At 46.7% G+C, this 21236-nt stretch overlaps 1 protein-coding gene across 5 annotated transcripts in view; it reads left to right on the top strand.

Annotated features, from left to right (window-relative positions):
* TNK2 (tyrosine kinase non receptor 2) overlaps positions 1–21236 on the top strand; it is a 155996-nt gene that overhangs the window by 112480 nt on the left and 22280 nt on the right. For 4 of the 5 annotated variants that reach the window (XM_083177499.1, XM_083177500.1, XM_083177497.1 and 1 more), the window contains 6 exons: positions 2738–2864; positions 4201–4347; positions 4789–4883; positions 9814–10008; positions 12129–12220; positions 20544–20588. In XM_083177499.1, the coding sequence (XP_083033625.1) occupies positions 2738–2864; positions 4201–4347; positions 4789–4883; positions 9814–10008; positions 12129–12220; positions 20544–20588 (701 nt within the window). The remainder of the gene's footprint in view (positions 1–2737; positions 2865–4200; positions 4348–4788; positions 4884–9813; positions 10009–12128; positions 12221–20543; positions 20589–21236) is intronic. The other variant, XM_083177498.1, reaches the window with a different exon arrangement.

Here is a 21236-nt window from a genome sequence, read left to right as displayed (position 1 = left end):
TAGAACTTATTGGGCCCCGTAGAAAAATCTTGTAAACCCTCTACTTTGGCACTGAAATGTTAAAAAACCCCACACAAACTTGCATCCACATGAAAAAAAAAGGACAGATATGGCAGGTCCAAGATAAATGTGACAAGAAAGGGCCAAGACAGAAATGATAGGGACAGCACAGAACAGGGGTGCAGGAGAGAGAGGTGGGAACATGACGGAGGTGACAGGGCAGAAAAGAGGTGACATTAACAGGACAGAGGTGGCAGGACAGACGTGACAGGGGTGACAAGGAGAAGGTTAGGACAGAGGTGACAGGACTAGGACAGAGTGAACAGGAGAAAAGGTTGTCAGGGACAGGACAGGGGGGACAGAGACAAAAACATGGGGACGTGGTGTCAAGACCAGCTAAGACGGAGCAGGGAAAGGACAGCAGAGAGGTGTGACCAGTACAGTTGAGATGAGACCGGACAGGGACAGAGGGTTTAGGGACAAGATAGTGTGGACAGGACAAAGGGGACATGAAGAGTGCAGAGAATAGGGACAGGACAGTGAGGAAAGAACACAAGTTACAGGACCAGGAGAGAGAGGTGACAAGGACAGGACAATGAGGACAGGACAGAGCTGATATGACCAGTACAGGGGACATGACAAATAGGTGACAGGAGAATGGGTTGATATTAACAGGAGAGTGAGAAATTGACAAATGTGATATAACCAGGACAGAGGAGGACAGGAGAAACAGGGTCATGACAGTGGGGACAGGATAGAGGTGACAGGGACATGACAGTAGGAATAGGAAACAGTAATATGACAATGAAGACAGGCCAGATGTGATATGACCAAAACAGAGGGGGCAGGGGTGACAATGAGGACAGGACAGTGGTGATAGAATCAGGACAGAGAGGACATGACTGATCAGTGGGGTCAGGACCATAGTCAGATTAACTAGGGGACACAGGTCCCTCTTTGTCAGGGGGCCTCCTGGCTGGAGCACACTGACATCACTAGCTGTCCCTCTTATGCAGCAGCAGATCTAGGCTGTCAGAATGTGAGCAGGTCAGTATGCAGTACAGACAGAGGCACGTGAGTATCGGGTTTCATAAGCTAGAAACAGAGCTTCCCGAACAGATCAGAGATAGGAGGGTGGAGAGAACTGTTATACCCCTTTTACACCTCAAAAACCCAGCTTTGCCCTGATCCAGTCCTGGGCTTGCCCCCAATGTGGAGATTGGCGGTCCCAAATCATCGTTCGGCAGTTTGGCACTTGGAGATGATGTAATCGACAAGCGTCCCCCGCACCCATGTGCAGTGTAAACCATGCCGGCCCAGGAATATTCCGGGTCGGCACCGCAGTGTAAACGGGGCTTATCCCAGATCCGACCCATATTGGAACAGTGTTCCAAACACCGGGTCGGATCTGAAATTTCAGTGTAAAAGTGGTATAAGTGACACAGGAATCCCAGCTTTTACTCCCCCCTCCTGGGTGTCCGTGCATTAATAAACTATACATTTCAAACTAATATACACCATTGGTTTAAATATAATATACACAAACCGTACATCCCAACACGACCTTGGGCTCCTTTCTTAAGTAATGATTTCCGACACCTGTAAAACACCATAAGTATCATATTAATAGTTCAATACAGGTGATGTCAATCATATATTAGGAGTGAAATCCAGGTAGAGGGTATCCGTCCCTCCTGGAATGGGTTATGTTGGAAGATATGCAGAATCTAATATTCCCCTTACCACCGCTGCCACCACCTTCCACCATGGCCTCCCTGTCTTAAGAGCCCCAAGGCTTAATCTGGCCTTGGTCAGGATGGAGATAGGAGTGACAGACAGAGTGGGCAGGGACAAGACAGTGGGGAGAGAGGTGGCTTGCTGGCTATAACAGGAAAACATTTTTTTGATGTACTCACTGCCAGCCAGTTCTTCTCACAGTCAGCTTTGTGCCCAATCAGTCTATCAGTACCGCCTTCTCCATGACTGGCATCAGGTTCAGCAGGTACCGGGTTCTTGACCTGCAGGGCATGAACCTTCCTCCGAGCATGAGTCAGGGAGGCCTCGGCTGGATCCCACGATTAGTAGGATGAGCTGGAGAGAGGCGGCGGGGAGTGGGTGCTGTAAGAACCTTAAGGAAAGAGTACAATTTCACTGCTGCTTCCGTGCGCCCGCCACTGCAGAGCTACCTGGTCTCATGAGATGATGACCTCTTCATCTCATGAGTGTCTCCACTAGTTACGACCACCAATAAGGAGTAAAGTGAGTACGCAGTCCCCTAACCGCTATCACCACTGGCTTAACTATGGAGGTACAGGCTATCACCAGGAATTTCTGGAATCCCATAGCCTACGGAGGGGGTTAATAATAAAATAAACTAATTTAAAAAAAGAACAGTGCAGTAGAGGTGCTTATTGGACTTTGGGGCCCCCAAAGTGGATAGGCTTCATAGCAGCTGCAGCCCATGTACCATGTATAGTTAAGCCAGTGTTTTCCACCATGGCTTCTCAAATGAAAATCTGGTTTCTGCACAGCATTGGTCTGTATTGGTGTGCATGCACTGTGTAGTATACCGTTATATCCTGTGCAAAATGCTGCTACTCCGTAAACATTGCCATTTTGCTTTGTACACTTAGACCACCGCTGCTTCATAAATGCCCCCTCCCCTGTTTTCTGCTCATTCCTTATTCCTACTCCTACTCTCTTTTTGTATTGTTTTTACCATACTTTTTCTCCTCAGGTGTGCACCTGAGAGCTTGAAGACTCGTACATTCTCGCATGCAAGTGACACGTGGATGTTCGGTGTGACATTGTGGGAGATGTTCACTTATGGACAAGAGCCATGGATTGGGCTAAATGGCAGCCAGGTAAGACATTGTGTAAACCTGCAAATCGATTAGAGAATGGTGTTTAGCATCGGGATTGTGGGGTCTTTATTGTGAACTATTAACTTAATATTTTCAATTTACTATAAAAAGAGACGCTCACTGCCATCTGCTCACCTCCGATGCTTGCGCACATAAGAGGAAACAACAGAACATAAATTCTTTGAACATCCACAATTGCTAATCATTTGCTGCACGTGCGCTGTGCGTATTTGGTACATGCACGATGGCAATAAATTGCTCTACTGAACCCGACATCGAAATTGCATGCATGGCCCATAGTTTACTAAGCAAGTCCTTTTTTTGATGTTGTGCTGCACCAGCACTTTTTTCTATCACGATTAATTCTTGTTACTAGTAATGAAAAGCAGAATAAAATAATTTAAGGAATTAATAAATATAATTAATGGCTTATTCAGTGTGTTGGTTGCTAAAAAAAATATTTCAGACTTAAAATAAGTGTCTAACGGAGTATAGAAGCTGCTATTCTTCTCATAACCTGTGACTTTAGGTGAATACTGGCACCTTATGTCTGAGAACCGGCTCCTTATGTCTGAGCACCGGCACCTTATATCTGAGCACCGGCTCTTTATGACTGGGTACCGGCTCCTTATGTCTGAGTACCGGCAACTTATGTCTGGGTACCGGCTCTTTATGTCTGGGTACTGGCACCTTATGTCTGAGTACTGGCACCTTATGTCTGAGTACTGGCACCTTATGTCTGGGTACCGGCACCTTATGTTTGGGTACTGGCACTTATGTCTGGGTACCGGCACCTTATGTCTGAGTACAGGCACCTTATGTCTGAGTACAGGCACCTTATGTCTGAGTACATGCACCTTATGTCTGAGTACAGGCACCTTATGTCTGAGTACAGGCACCTTATGTCTGAGTACAGGCACCTTATGTCTGAGTACAGGCACCTTATGTCTGAGTACAGGCACCTTATGCCTGAGTACAGGCACCTTATGTCTGAGTACAGGCACCTTATGCCTGAGTACAGGCACCTTATGTCTGAGCACCGGCAACTTATGTCTGAGCACCAGCGTTTTATGTCTGAGCACCGGCGCCTTATGTCTGAGCACCGGCGCCTTATGTCTGAGCACCAGCACCTTTTATCTGAGCACCGGCACCTTATGTCTGAGCACTGGCACCTTTTATCTAAATACTGGCACCTTGGTTCATAGAGAAAAAAAATACTTTTCCATGATCAGGGAAACTCTCTACGCGTTAGCTGCTAACCAGAGTGTAAACGTGATATATATATATATTTTTTTTGGTAAAGCAAAACCTTATAGTGTGGGCTTTTGTCTTGCAGATCCTTCATAAGATTGATAAAGAAAGTGAGCGCCTAGCACGCCCAGAAGACAGCCCACAAGACATTTATAATGTCATGCTGCAGTGTTGGGCTCATAAACCTGAGGATCGGCCGACATTTGTAGCGCTGAGAGACTTCCTGGTGGAGGTAAGGGCTGCACACAAATGACACAGGCTCAGTTTATTACTTTATTATAAACCATATATTGTGGTCGTGTGCTATGTAAGGGCCTGTGTAGTAGTAATTGAGGTTGCAGCTGTTTGTGTATGTGATTGCCGCTTAAACTGTTGTGGCCTACACACGGGGAGATTTCGCTGAGCAATGCTAGATCGCTCAGCAAGAGAACACTGGCCCTGACCAGCAATCTAACTAGATTTATCCATCTTTCTGGATCTTAATTGCTGGGCGATAGTGACGCACAAGGCCGTGCATCGCTATTGCTATGGCCCCCACACACAAAGTGATGTAGGGGCATTTTCTAAGCGATTTAGTCAGATTGTCAGATTATAAAATGCCCGGAAATCGCCCTGTGTGTAGGCCCCATTATTATACAGAATAGTTACCGTGCCATTATTCTCTGCATCCCAGGCTCAACCAACAGATATGCGCGCGCTGCAAGACTTCCAGGAGCCGGACAAACTGCACATCCAGATGGACGATGTCATAACTGTCATCGAGGGCAGGTACCAGTTCCCTCCCTTCTGGGAACTTAACAATTTCATTACCCAAGATAGATTGTATCTGTATAACTTAAGAACCTGTACTAAACAGCAGTATAAGATCACTATCAAAGTGAAGTGAACTCCCAAGATGACCATGGCTAATATAAAAATGGTCTGGATGAATATTAGATTCTTTAGCTAAGGTTAAAGTAGTCAATGTGGGGGAAGCCATGAGGAGGAGGCGGAGAATGCAGGGGATGTCTGGGAGGCACACACCTAGCAGTGCAGCCTGTTTAAATGGCCACACTCTGCCTCTGTAATGTAGACTGCGCCAGTATGAGATCTCGATGGGCCAAATCATGTGATCTGGTGCCGGACAACACATGGCACTGGTAAGAGAACACACAGCTAAACTCAGTAAAAAAAAAGAGAGCACACAGTGGCTGTGGTGTCACTAAGGGGGTGTGGGCCACACCGGGGTATCACCCTCTAAGGGAGGCATGCCACACCTTAGACACACATAAATGTCAGTGAAAGGAGCCGGGTGCTGCACTAAAATATCACAGTGTAGGTGTTGGCAGTGCACCCAGAAGAGCCTCGGGGCAGCTGAGCATCTCCAGAAATGCTAGGCACGCCTACGGTGTGAAAAAAATGGGGTTGGGCCATGAGGCCATGCCCCCTTTTCAGCTAGTGACTTTTCAATGCAGTGCTCAGAGCCCAGAGAGCAGGTAGGTGCGGCCCTGCCAAATGCAGCCCCCCCACTCCTTCCGCCTGTGGGAATGGCTGCGAACGGGTATGCACTCATGCACACAGGGGGAAAATCCTGCACCATCTAATGATTTTTCCCTGCTCGCAGCACCGAGTAAGCCAAGACTCACTCAGTGCTGCAAAGGCCATGGGGAGGAGGCCACTGATCACCTCCCTCCCGATGGCGGGGGACATCTGCGTTTACTTGGGAACAGCCAGAAAATGCCGGCGTCACACCCCCAAAGTGTGAATCACCCTTCGAGCAGCGTGCAAGTCTGAATTGGCCCCCAGGTGTCACTAACTCCAGTGATGCCCCTGCACACTGGTGCTCTATTTGTGAACCAATGGATTAGATTTACAGTGCTGCACTGTAGTATATACTGTACTGCTTTCTATTAAAGCCCCCTGCACACACAGATGTGAATGTGTGCTCAGAGACAGGCCATCCAAGCCCTAAATGGGCAGGTGAAACATGTAGTGTACAGCGGAGGTAAAGCATTACCTATCCATCCATGACTAAACTGAATAGTGACTTTTGCAATTCTCATCCGGTGAGTCAGCGTACAAAGGTGCCAATGTGTTACACAACCTACACTGGCATTGCCAGGGCAATATATATTGTACCTGTCACAACCGTATTCCCAGATAGTAAATTTCTTCATTCCCAGAAGCCATAGAATATGTTAATGTATATTACGCTGACTCTTATGAGTATATTTACTAAAGTGCTGTTTTTTTAGAATAGATGTTGCCCATAGCAACCAATCAGAATCTACTTATAATCTATCAAGCTCCTCCTAGAAGATAATACCTATAACCTGGTTGCTATGTGCAGATTTCAAACTGATGTAAATTGATGTGATTCCATGCCCAGAACACACATTTACTACCATTTAAAAAGGAATATCCCAAATCATCTGTTGGTAAATGTGTGTTTTACAGTAGCTTTAAGAACAGTTTGAGTCAATGAACTTTGACCTTTAGTAAATATAGCCCTAAGGTTTAATCTTAATGTTCACAGGACAGGTGTGAATATTATAGGTTGCTTTTGTGTATGTGCATGAGCAAATCAGGGGTTAAATAGTGAGTTTGTCACCGACGCACCCTGTGGGTAGGTTATCAGGTCTGGGTGGAGAGCTGAAAGTGAGTCACGGAGGAGCGCCATCACAACCGCACCTCGTAATTGTGCCCCAGTGTCAGAGACAGGCTGAATAGACTGATAACTCACGCTGGGTTAGAGATGAGTACTGTATGTGTGCTGGAGAGTTAACCCCTCTACTCCAATCTCTGCATATAGTAACCTTGTCAGCACAGCACTCTGCGAACATGGCAGCTACATATATACCATGTCACAGGTAGAAGATACTGGTGCATATTAGTTGCTGTAATAGAGAGGCCATAGAAGGTGCCTTGTATTGCCTTCTGATAATGCTGTTGTGTGTTTGTTATAGTGAACATATATTGCTCTTATGACTTCATTACTAGCTGTAAAAATGAAGAGAAAAAATCTTTCCTTCAAAAAGAAAAAAAAAACATTGCTATTTTTCATTGATTCTTATGAGGCAACGTGGATGTTGTTATCCGTACTGCCTCACAGCAAAATGGTCAATGGGTTTATTTCCCACCATCGCACTTACTGTGTGGAGTTTGTATCTTCTCACAGTGCTTGCGTGGGTTTTCTCACAGAATTAAAAAATACACTGGTAGGTTAATTGTCTCCTAACCAAATGAACCCTAGAATGAATGTGGGTGCATGTGGTAGGGAATATAGAGGGTTATTCAGACTTGATCGCTGTTGTGCGAACTGCGCATGTGTACATATCGTAGCGCGCACGCACAAGGCCAAGCAGGAACAACAATCAGTAATTACTCTATTTGCAATCTCCTTGCAACTTGGCTGACAGGAAGCCAGTGTTTGGGGATAATAACCGGATGTTTCCTGAGAGTGTCCAGAAAAGTGGAGGCGCACGCAGGAGTTTTCAGAAAGGTTGTGAGACTTCAGTGCAGGCCTCGATCAGCCTGATTCTGTCGCAGAGTTGTGGAAGGGACACACTTACTCACACTTGTACAGACTGGGAAAATCATTCGATGTTGAGTGAGTTGCGTATGGTTTTGCAGCTGGCTGCGCTCTGCAAATTCGCCCAGCTGTGATCAGGTCTGAATTAGGTCTGAACCTTTAGTAGGTGCAGTTGTATGTCCGTTGTCCTCATCAGTGCGCTGTGTGCACATGCATCAGCAAATGATAGTAACAGGCATATTTATACTTCTGTCCAAGCCTGCATACTCTCTATGAGCTTTGTCTGAGTGAGGACATGGCGCAGGTGCCCCCTTCATTCAGGAAGGTACAGTGTGCGCAGTGCAAAGAGATGAAAGACACTGTCCCCTGTCATATGCTCAGCTCTGCATTGGAGGACAGACTGTGGTTTTGAGAAAACTGACCAGTCATGCTGAGAGTTGTAATTTAACAGTTGATTCATGAGAACAAGACAAAGCGAAGTCTCGTGGCCCTAGATCTTGTAACAGAGTCAGAACCACAATACAGTTTATTATATTTAGATAATGGAGTAGCTTAATTTTAAATGGTAAAATTAGTCGCAAACATTCACAATATTGCAATATAAGATCTAACATTTTAGAATCCAAACCCAATTTTGTGGCAAACAGGCTGCCAGTCATTTCCCTCTGTGCAGTGTAATGTCTTCCTGACAAAAGCAGTCTCTCTGCCAATGAATGGGTTAAATGCAAAACAACGAACTTAAATGCACTCATTTCCTTTGACCCTGCCTGTGTACCAATGGCGTGCTGCAGCTTAGATACACTCTTACACACCCACACACTGCTCCCATTCCTGCTGGCAGCCGCACAGCGGGGGCAGGTGAGCTGATCTTCACAGAAGGGATGGGTTACAAGTGAAGGGGGGAAGGGGAAAGAGGTGCAAGAGCAGGGAGGACAGAAGTCCTGCCGGAACACAGGACACAGATTACACTTCTCTCTCTGGGGTTTCGTAAGTATCCTGCAAACAGCTGTTTTTGAGACAGAATTTTTACCCACAATATGTGCTGGGGATAGGGGCTAATGATAGATTGCAGACTGGATTTACTGGCTGGGCACAGATTTTTGTTCAGGTGTCACTAAATATTTTGATGAATGTTTATGACAATCATAGAATATTCAGATTGTTAATATAGGGTCTATTCATAATATTATTAAGCACCAGCATTAACAATGTGACTACACCATAAATATGTACAAACAGGGGAATTGTAAGATTTGTAGAAAAACAGAAGTAATTAAGGTTATTGTATTTTGTTAATCTTTTCAGTGACTTTCAGTGCTCACCTGTGGTGGTGCATGAGGTGAGCACAAGTACAGCAGGTTCTAGCTGAAGATATGTCGATGATAATTGTAGACATTTGTTAGTAACAGCTCTAAAGCTTAATGTTCCTTCATGCATCTTACCTCTCCACTCACCCCTACAGTGCTTATCGTTTTAACTTGTTCCCTCCACACCCTTGTCTGGTGACATTTTTCACATCATTCAGAAAGTGAAATATCAGGCTGTACATGTATTTGTCACTGAGAGAAACCATATCAGCACCTTAGCTATTGGATCTCCCTGGTTTACTTATAGTGACAGGAAAGCATCATGGTTATTGTAGGCCTTATAGGAGGTGAACCAGTGTTACACATACCAGGGGATTCATTCAGGTTCCTAGTAGTAGGAGGATACCTGTCATATCTTGTCCATTGCCCCCTCATCTGCTGACGTTTCCTGCCAGGTAATTACTGAAAGACAGGAGGAATTCCAGTGAAGGCAGGAAGGAGTGCTTGTGTGACAGATTGCAGTTTTAGGGAGTGTGCTCTCAGGGATGACAGGAAGAAAGGCTGACTCACTCCTTACTCTGCATGTACCCACGTGTTAATTGGGCAAAAAGTTAATCGTACAACCTAAACACGTAACCACTGCTGTAGTACAAACCTGTATTGCTAGGGATAAGGTAGCTGCCGGTAGCATTGATTACTGCATTCTATTGGTGAGTCAAGAAATAATTTAATACTAAACTTTTAAATGAATTAAAAAATATATATATTTTTTGTCTGTTTTTTGCCTGGCTAAAGGGCCTTACTTGTAGACAGATATTACTTTTGCACAGTGAAGTCTGTTTAGCTGTCTGTTGTCTTATGATATTTATTTGTCCCACAGGGCAGAGAATTACTGGTGGAGAGGTCAGAACAAGCGAACCTTGAAGGTTGGTCAGTTTCCACGGAACACCGTGACCTCTGTAGCTGGCCTGTCAGCTCATGATATTAGTCGGCCTCTAAAGAACAGCTTCATCCATACGGGTCATGGAGACACCGTGCCTGCTCACTGCTGGGGTTTCCCTGACAAGATTGATGAGTAAGAACATTTTAAAATGACAGAAAGTATCTGATCCATTCTGAAAGTTACAGCTTTGTGATTTGCTTTTTCTATCATTATAAAGTTCATTGTCTGATGGTGTAACATAAGATATGTATGTGAATGCTGGATAATTCAGTGACGCTCTATTTGTTACACTTGTGGTACATGAGGTTGTGTTCCAGATGTAGTAACCGCTATAACAAAGAATGACTGTAAAAGCTAAAAGGCTTCAACGGTGACATTATTAGGGGTATTACCTACTGTGTGGAGGGATGTTGGGGTTTTCTATCTCCGAGAAAGGAGTTACATTCTGCTGAGCTGGTGGTTTTCTAGTTTCATCCTCTACTTTTAAATATATGTATTTAGAACTACTGCATTTTATATTAGAGTATATTTTCTTGGCAAACTGAGCAATGTAATAATTGACAAGTGATAAATCCAAGGGTGATAAGGAGAGATAAACGTCCAGCCAATCACCTGCCAACTGCTATGTTACAGCCTGTGTTTGAAAAAAGTCCGTTAGGATGTGATTGGCTGGACATTTATCTCTCTTTGTCACCCTTACATGTATCTCTTGTTAAGGCTTAATACATCTGCCCCATTGTTTCTTTTTGCTGAGTTGTACCTGGGACACCATTTACTAACTGAACAGTTATTTTTGAATTATTACAGGATGACTTTTATATCTTCAGTATTGTTGTCTTTCTTCATATGATGCATATAAATGTGGGCAGTGTCACCACCATTTAGGGTCATTTAAAAGTACAATTACATATACACAATTGAGTATACTGGTCAGCTGCTGTGGTACAACACCTCATACATGCTCTGCCATAGTTTTGCTGTTAGATCATGCTAAACCTATGGCATGGCATGCTGGGATGTACAATTGCATTGCACTGGTTACATCTCAGTGCCCTAAAGCATGTTCTGCTATTACATTTACCCTCTCCCATTATTAATCAGAAGCTATATTTTTCTCATATGTTTTCTCATTTAGGCCCTTATTCTGGTTGGTGCGGTAATATCCGCGTGCGTTCGTGCCGCCGATGTTTTGTGTCTGCGCATGTGCAGAGGCGTCTCTGCGCATGTGCGAGCGGAGCGTACGGGCAAATCCCGCATGAAATGTGAACACTCCGAACAGGGGGTGGAGAATGGCGTGAAGGGCTATTTGGGCTCATTACCATATGCATAGGCCCCGCGTTTCATGGGCGTTCCCATGCAAACGCTGGGCGTGAGTATGGTAATGCGGCCGTGGCGCACGTGTAGGGGGCGGACATATGACATTGCCGGATGTCAGCTGCCCGCCCAGTTCCCTGCTTTTGCACGGAAAAATGTCCGTGTGGTCTGAGGTTGCGGGAGCTGGTGGAACACTCGGTCCAGCATTCGATGGTCTGCGACCATCGAATGATGGGGGCGGTTCCCTGAGATGGAGGAGGCGTATTCCGTGAAAAATACACGTGCGGTCCGTTCGGCCAGCTTCTTACCGCGTACGGACGGAGGTGGCGATCCGTATGGAAGGCGGGGTTACGCACGCACGGCCCTGGCCGCATATTCGGATCCGGCCGCACCGATCAGAATAAGGCCCTTAATTCCTCTAGACTATGATAATGGATACATAGGAAAAATCTTGTCCCATCCACCAGGTTTGCATGGGTTTTCACAGTGCTTCGCTTTATTCCCACAAGCAAAAAAAACTCACCGATGGGTCAATTGGCATCTGAAAAATTAGCCAATTTGTGTTGATAGAGAAGTGAGACTATAAGCTTGGCTTGGACTGACTATATATTTCACTTTACAGCGTTGCTTAATGGTCAGAGCTATATAAATAAATGTAATAAGTGAACATTTTCTTTCTCTCATTGGCTGGATGTTTATCTCTCCTTATCAGCCTTGGATTTATCTCTTGTTAAAGCTTAATACATCTGCCCCATTGTGAGGCAATGATAGAGGCTATGAGTAAAAATAGATCTGGCTCAAGTCAGTGAAGTCGATAATGTTTTACCTTCATGCACAGTACATATTGTGCCACATTTTTTGTCCCTCCAGGTCAGTGTATTGCTCCCTTGTGTTGTTGCATAAGGAATTACATACTTGTCCTCTGCCTCCCCCTGCAGGCTGTACTTGGGAAATCCCATGGACCCACCTGATATTCTAGGACTTGATCAAGGAACTCCTAGACCAACTCAACTTCCATCGAGGGCAAAAAGTGAGTAGATTGTAATCAACCTTATCAATGTATAATATCAGATAACAGGATTATACATGGCTAATATATATCATTCTGGGAGCTGAAAGGTAATTACATGGAAGGTAATTTACACCACACAAGCCATCCAGTTTGCGCAATTGCACTTACATTTAAAAAGCAGAAAGGTTACTGGAACAAGGTGGCCGCATTTGAAGGAGGGGTTGGTGTATGCGCAGGCTTAGGAGTTGTACAGTGTGAGTACCGAGTAGATAAACTAGTACAGTGGTAGCCAACCCTAGCCCTCGAGAGCTACCAACAGTTCACATTTTCCAGACAACCTAGGTGCTGCACAGCTGCACTCATTAATCACTGACACGTTTTAAAAGGTACAGATGGAGCTAATTAGCTCACTTGTGATTCTGTGAGGAGACCTGCAAAACATGCACTGTTGGTAGCACTCGAGGACTACGGTTGGCTAGCCCAGAACTAGTACATATAGTTTTAAGCAGTCCATAGATTAGATTTACAATGATGTGTGAGAAGGGGTGTTACTTGCTGTTTGTACAGATGGGTGCACAGGATGCGGTCATCTATTAGAATGAACTTAGGTCTACAGTCATTAGGTCGACCCCACTAGGTCGACTGGCAGGAAGGTCAACCTGACTTAAGGTCGACATGGGCCAAGGTCGACATGACTTAAGGTCGAATTTGCATAAAGGTCGACATGAGGAAGGTCGACTGGTCATAAGGTCGACATGGGTTTTTCACTGTTTTTTGAGCCGACATGTGCCGACAGGCGGTATTTCATGCCCTACCATCCACTAGGGCGTGGTGGGAGAATAAAATAGGGTACTTATGTAGTATCTGGGCTGCCGATTTTTTGATTGTATGCCTTAAGTTAAGGCATACAATCAGATGCGATGCGATATCGCATCGCATCACATGCGACCATCGGATGCGATGACCCGATTTTTCCATAGGAATCAATGTTAAAATGGACTGAGTCCATTTTAACATGGAATTCAATGGGAAAAAGGGGTCCTTTTCATACCCCTACTATCCAAGTGGGCATGGAGTTGGATATAAACCTGTGGCGAGCGTAGCGAGCCACCGAGCCCGAAGCGTGGCGAGCGAAGCGAGCCCCGCGAGGGGACGGTATTCTGTGTCCCCTCGCGGGGCTCGCTACGCTCGCCACAGGTTTATATCCAACTCCATGCCCACTTGGATAGTAGGGGTATGAAAAGGACCCCTTTTTCCCATTGAATTCCATGTTAAAATGGACTCAGTCCATTTTAACATTGATTCCTATGGAAAAATCGGGTCATCGCATCGCATCCGATGGTCGCATGCGATGCGATGTACCCGATTTAGAAATCGGCAGCCCAGATACTACATAAGTACCTAAAATAGTGTGCCGAGCGCAGCGAGGCACCGTGCTCGAAGCATCGCGAGCGTAGCGAGCGATGCGAGGGTCCGATTCTCATTGCCAACTGTGTCCATGTCGACTGTGTCGACATTCGGATAAAAAACAGTGAAAAACCCATGTCGACCTTATGACCAGTCGACCTTCCTCATGTCGACCTTTATGCAAATTCGACCTTAAGTCATGTCGACCTTGGCCCATGTCGACCTTAAGTCAGGTCGACCTTCCTACCAGTCGACCTAGTGGGTTCGACCTAATGACTGTAGACCTAAGTTCATTCTGACAGATGTCCCGATTCCGGGTGCACAGCACTTTTCACACTGCAATAGGAATTTTACACTGTCTACAAAATGATCTTAAAGTCTCCAGTATGGTTTTTTTGTATAGACATTTCATCACTAATATGTATTTTATGTTTTATACTTAAACCTGCATTTTTCCTGGTGATTTCTTGTGTTATTTAAAAAATATAATAGAAGACTGAAATAGCATAAAACTATCCTATCTAAAACAGTATTTCTACCTTGTGGTTTGTGTGTGTGTTTATGTTTGTATGTGTGTGTGTGTGTGTATTTAAATGTATACAGTGTGTGTGTGTGTATGTATGTATGTATGTAAGTTGGTTATGTTCCACCACTAAAGATATTATTTTCACAAATCCCTGCTGAGTGCCGCTGTTTGTACTATTGCCACAGGCTAGCTGTATATATATATATATATATATATATATATATATATATATATATATATATATATACTAGGTGATTCATCGCGCCCTACGGGCGCTCTTCACACCGGCGTAAGGGGCTACGCCCCTTAATTTGTGAACATTTGTATTGTGAGAAATATGGTTAGAATTGTATGAAAGATGCCCTGTATTGCAGCTTCTGGCAGTGGGTGAGGGTCCAGCGTGGCAGCACAGGAGTACCGGACGGTGGCCCTGAGTCAGTGTCTCCTCCTACTGGGTGGGAGTTAGGGTGCATGAGAGCAGGAGGCTGGGATATGAGGCATGATAGGGGTATGTGGGCAACACAGCGTCAGCGATTACCCAGTGGTGGAAGTTACGGTTCAGGAGAGCAGGAATCTGGGTAGTGATAGGGGTGTGTGGGCATACGGGGGACTAAAGAGGGTGGTGGACACTGTGCAGCTTCTGCCAGTGGGTGAGGGTCCAGCGTGGCAGCACAGAAATACAGGAGTCAGTGTCTCCTCCGACTGGGTGGGAGTTAGGGTGCATGAGAGCAGGAGGCTGGGCGGTAAAGCATGATAGGGGAATGTGGGCAACACAGGGTGAGCGGGTCTCCACTGGCGGAAGTTACGGGGCAGGAGAACAGGAGGCAGGGCAGTGTCCTCCCACATTGATGGCAAAAGTATTCAACATCGGCCATAAACCATCGATTATTTGAAAATCATTGATGGTCGATGGGCATCCCTAGAACTGGAGGAGGGTGGGGGACAGTATGCAGCTCCCGGCAGTGGGTGAGCGTCTCCTCCCACTGGGAGGGAGTGAGCGTGCATGAGAGCAGGAGGCTGTATAATAGTGGTATGTGGGCAAGACATTGATAAAAGTTGTGGCGCTGGTGCAGAGGGCAGTGGGGAAACCTGCAGTGCGGCAGCCAGGGCCGGATTTCCCACCTAGGGGCGGTACCTGCTTGTGGTGGTACAGGATCCCCCATTGTCAGGGGGGTACGTGAAATGCGGGAGCGGGGGCCGCGGTGGTCCGCTGGGGGGTGGAATTGCCGGAAGGGGGTCTGGGGGGTCTGCAAATTGCGGGAGGGGGGGTGGTGTGTGGGGATCCGCGGTTAGCGGGAGGGGGCGGGGGTCCGCAAATCGTGGGCTGGGGCGCGGGGGGGCGCGAATCGTGGGAAGGGGGGTCCGCAAATTGCGGGATGGGGGTTGTCGGGGTTAGTGAATTGCGGGAAGGGGGGTTGCGGAGGTCCGTGAATTGCGGGAGGGGCGCGTGGGGTGCCGTGAGTCAAGGGGGGGTGGTGCGGGGGTCCGTGAATCACGGGAGGGGTCATGAATCGCAGGAGGCGGGGGTCGTGGGGGGGCTGCGAATCGCAGGAGGGGGGGTGTGGGGGGTTGCCGTGAATTGCATGAGGGGGGCGTGAATCAAGGGAGGGTGGGCGCAGGGGGGTGGTGCGGGGGTCCGTGAATCGCGGGAGGGGGCATGAATCGCGGGAGGGGGGGTCGTGGGGGGTTCCGAATCGCAGGAAGGGGGGTATGGGGGGTGCCGTGAATTGCGTGAGGGGGACATGAATCGCGGGAGGGGGGGTCCCCGAATGTGTGAATTACGGGGCGGTCGCAAATCGCGAGAGGTGCCGAGGGGGCCCGCAAATCGCGGGAGGGGGGCGCTACGGGGGGTTTCGTGAATCGCGGGAGGGGGGGTCGTGAGGGGTTGCGAATCGCAGGAAGGGGGGTGTGGGGGGTGCCGTGAATTGCGTGAGGGGGGCATGAATCGCGGGAGGTGGGGTCCCCGAATGTGTGAATTAGGGGGCGGTCGCAAATCGCGAGAAGTGCCGAGGGGGCCCGCAAATCGCGGGAGGGGGGCGCTACGGGGGTTTCCGTGAATCGCGGGAGGGGGCGGCGCGAATTGCGGGAGGGGGGTCGCAAATCACAGTAGGGGGGGGGGGTGCCGTGAATCGCGGGAGGGGGGGTAGCGGGGGGCCCTTTTAATGCCGGGAGGGGGGGTCGCAGGGGTCCCGCGAATCGCGGGAGGGGAGGATGCAGGGGTCCTGCGAATCGCGGGAGGGGGCTCGCGGGAGGGAGGGGTCGCTGGGGTCCCGCGATTTGCGGGAGGGTCGCGGGGGTCCCGCGTTTCGCGGGAGGGGGTGGTCGCGGAGGTCCAGCGAATCGCGGGAGGGGGTGGTCGGGTCTGGGACGGATATTAGACAGCACTTACATCGACAGCCATTTCATCGACACCATTAGTTCGACAGCTCAATAGGTCGACATGGTTTTAGGTCGACATACCATTAGGTCGACATGTCATTATGTCGACAGCTCATTAGGTCGACAGCTCATTAGGTCGACATGTTTTTAGGTCGACACTGCCATTAGGTCGACAGAGTCTACATGGTCGACATGGGTTTTTTCACAGTTTTTTGGCCGAAATGTCGACACAGTCGACATGGACACAGTTTGAAGTGTACCGCAGCCGCTCGCTATGCTTCGGGCACGGTGCCTCGTTGCGCTCGGCACACTATTTTATTCTCCCACCACGCCCTAGTGGATAGTAGGGCATGAAATACCGCCTGTCGGCACATGTCGGCTCAATAAACAGTGAAAAAACCTTTTGACTGTCGACATAGACACTGTCGACCTAATGGCAGTGTCGACCTAAAAACATGTCGACCTAATGAGCTGTCGACCTAATGAGCTGTCGACATAATGACATGTCGACCTAATGGTATGTCGACCTAAAACCATGTCGACCTATTGAGGTGTCGAACTAATGGTGTCGATGTAATGTCTGTCGATGTAAGTGCTGTCTAACAATAGTCCGGATACCGGGGTGGTCGCGGGGGTCCCGCGAATCGCGGGAGGGGGGTCGCGGGGGTCCCGCGAATCGCGGGAGGGGGGGTTCGCGGGGGTCCCGCGAATCACGGGAGGGGGGGTCGCGGGGGTCCCGCGACTTGCGGGAGGGTGGAAAGCGGGGGTCCCGCGAATCGCGGGAGGGGGGGTGCGGGGTCCTGCGAATCGCGGGAGGGGGGGTCACGGGGGTTCCGCAAATCGCGGGAGGGGGGGTCGCGGGGGTCCCGCGAATCGCGGGAGGGGGGTCGCGGGGGTCCCGCGATTCGCGGGAGGGGGGGTCCCGCAAATCGTGGGAGGGGGGGTCGCGGGGGGTCCCGCGAATCGCGGGAGGGGGGTCGCGGCGGTCCTGGCAGAGGATGTGCAGGAGTAATGGTGGATGGTGGCTGTGGAGTAATGGTGGATGGTGGGCGTGTACTGTAGCCCTGGCTGGGCGGGGGGAGGTGATGTCAAGGGGGTGGAACGTCAGACACATGAAAGTGAAACTGTTCTACACAGGAACGTTCTCCACAGGGGTTGAGTGACAGATCTGGCTAAATATATAAGAGATATATATATATACAGCACATCCCTGTCGATGACAGAGAACACCAGCACCAGTCCATATATGAATTTTAAAGCAGATTTATTGGTCCTAGCTAAATCTGCTTTAAAATTCATATATGGACTGGTGCTGGTGTTCTCTGTCATCGACAGGGATGTGCTGAATATTGATTTATGACCGGGCACAGTCAACCAATTGTGAACAGCAAGTGTTGTGCGATCTCTTCTGTGGTTTATATATATATATATATATATATATATATAATATATATATATATATATATATATATATATATATATATATATATATATATATATATATATATATATAGATGAGAAAAGGGTGGTACAAGCGCCGAGTGGATTCTCCCAAACAAGAATAGTTCTGTCCTCTTGATCACAAGATGTATTTGATCTCCCCCATATACACCAATCCTCTTTCTCTTCTAAGAGTGGCAGCTCCTCTCCTATTGGTTCCTGTTCCAGAGAACCTTTGTATAGAAATCTAGGAAAAAAGAGTGAGAAGGGCGCCTTCTGGTGTAGTAGGTTTAAGCTTAAAATAGATCCCTTCACCTTTAGTGAATGATCACCCCAAATGTGTACAAGTGTACCGTTGTTAGTGGATTCCAAACACTTTTTAATGAGCGTGTTTACAGGTATAAAGCATCCAGGACTTGGGTTTCTCTTATCCCCACGTTCTTTTCTCTCAGACCATCTGATTAGAAACCACTCAGAGTTACAACCTGGCCTTCTTTTATCGTCCGCACTGCGACTGCTCAGACTTACGCTATATATAGACATATATATATATATATATATATATATATACACACACACACACATACAGGTGGCGCATCCTCTTGATTGTGGCTCCATATTGGTCTTTTGGCTTCTATTGCGTCAACCCTCCGCTTAGTTATACAGCCCTCGTGTCCAGCAGAATGCATTGTTTTGGCTTGGTAAATGATTGCCTCTTTAAAAAACTCGGACTGCATTACATCCTGCCCAATATTTTTTTCATTAACAGCAGGAGGATGCAAACTTATATTTTCATCAAGTGCACCCCCAGTACTTATTTGGACTTACTATGCCCAGTAATTGCATAGCACCAAAGAACCCAAAACCTATGCCTTACTGTATGTTAGCCTTGTGTTAATGGGGTATAATTCAATAGCTCCATGCACTTAACCCTGTAGATAAAAGCCCATGGCTAATCGTATTCCTCCCTATATGTTTTTTGCATATAAGTACATATGAGTATATATTTCAATTGTACATATTTTCCTGTGTTACACATATAGTTAAACTGACATGTTGACATCATTTAGTGCATAAGTCATCCTCAAAGCACCCCGGCAGTTCAAGTTGTAGAGATACCCCTGCTTGTGAACTGGTATAATCAAACTAACTGAGGCACTGTTTCAGTCACCTATGCCTAAGCATTGCTATTCTTGAAACAAGGACGGTCATCAATATATAGTAAAATAATTTATGATTTGGGAAGATATTCCAGTAGTCCTCATAAATTATTTTATTATATGTGGATGACTGAATTTTTTATTATTAAATAGATACCATTTATAAGGCAGATAATATAAGTCAGGAAAATGATGGAAAATACAACCATTCTACTTTTCCTGTACCTGAATGTAAGCAATAAATGTATGTTTGCTGCCCCCCCCCCCCCCCCCCCCCCCCCATCTACAAACGATAGGCCAGCCAGAGGGCCAAATAGAGTGCCGTCAGGCAGACAAAACGCCTAGGACCCCCTGCCAGATAAAAATATATCTGAAACGATATGGATTAATAAACATAAAGCTTTGCAAAAATGAACTGTAAATAATTCAATGTGGATCGAAATGAGCCGTTTGTTGTACTACCTACATTTGATGTTTGTACCGTTGTCGTTTTTGCAAAAAATAAAGATTTAAGGGTGAAAAAAAATGTATGTTTGCAATACCGATTGTCCACCTAAAACTTTGGTAACTGAACATGATTTCAAGCCTTGTCAAGGCAGCTTGAAATCCAGTTCACGCCACATGGACCCAGAGTTAGTAGTAAGTATTCCCCTAACCGCTTGGAGATTACATCTTCTCCAAGCGGTTATGAGCCACCTTTCCATAGGATTATAACTGGCCCCAGGTCAGACCTGTTGTCCAGGTATTTTCCAGGTCCAACCCTGGTAGCTACTCAGGTCGGATTATCAGGTCACTGGACCCAGATAGACCTGCAATAACCCTTGGTATTGTGGCAGTGGAAAATGGCTACTAGTAATGACTTTACTTCATACGGTTTCTGGTTGTTTCTTTAGTTGGGAACAATGTATGTTCATATTTTACATTTCCTTCTCTCCTGCTTTTGTCTGCATTTCCCTAGTACAGTATGATATCTGCTTACCTTGTCCCTCCATTCTCCTTTCAAAGGGGTCGATCCTATTACCCGCAGATGATTTGTGAATGCGAATCATCACGGCACCGGACACACTAAACGGCAGAGGGAATTTGCCTAAAAGTACTCCCTGCTTTATAGGGTTGCGAGCAACTTTAAGCAAATTCGGCCCTGTGAGGGGTGCAAGATTGGGTTAAGTCGGATGCCGTTGCCGCCGTTTAAAAGTGTTGGAATGGCACCCGAACATCATCTCACACCCTTCCCAAATAATAGGATCGACCCCCATAGTCTTTTATGTCATGCAATATTCTTTTTTTCTCTGTTTAGTCTTACAGTGTGTAATAACTACATTTCTAATATATGCCTGGCCTCCTATATAATCTTCTATTTACAATTTTATGTGCATTCTGAATAAGTTACTCGCTTTTTTTCAATGCTTCGTGGCCTTTCTTCTCTCAGGGGAGCCTCCACCTCGCCCTCCTCAACCATCCGCCCTGGTTAAGAGTAAGTTTCAACGCTCACTCCTCCATGTACCCTGCTCCTGCCCGATCTGTACTCTCGTTTTTCCTCTCTCTCAAGGTACAGAGTGTACTGTCTGTGGAATAACTCTGTACTGACATTTACCCTAACGTGTGCAGTGCAACCTGTGTGTACATATCGCTTCATAAACTTTCCCAAAAATATCTGTACATGCAGTTCAGCTGAATTATATGTCGATGTCAAGTTTTTGTGTATTATGTAAGTCTTTTTTATGACTCTCCATATAAAGTCTCATGGATTTGATAATTCTGTCATAAAAAAATACAAGAGCCCATTGTTACACATTGCCAAATACAGTAAATATTTTATAAAAGAAAAAACAGAAAGTCTACGGCACTTGAGTGTGGAGAGAAATCACACTCGTTGCAGATCAGCAGCCACTAAGAAGAGTTATGCCAGCCTCCAATGACAAAACAAAGAACACTTGAATCTGGTGGCACTTAAAATACAAACCAACTGTTAAGGTGCGTCCCCTCCTCGGGCTATAATTGCTGGCAATATGGTCGCTGAGCAACCATATTGCCAGTGATTGGAGTGTGCACCGGCGATAAATCGCCAGGTGAGCGCTTCCGTTTTATGCCCCCTTATGATCGCTGGTCGCACCAAGGAAAC

Source organism: Crinia signifera, chromosome 3 (assembly GCF_055691185.1).
Source record: "Crinia signifera chromosome 3, ASM5569118v1, whole genome shotgun sequence".
Classification (NCBI taxonomy): Eukaryota; Metazoa; Chordata; class Amphibia; order Anura; family Myobatrachidae; genus Crinia; species Crinia signifera.
This window is presented reverse-complemented; position numbering and strand designations above follow the sequence as displayed.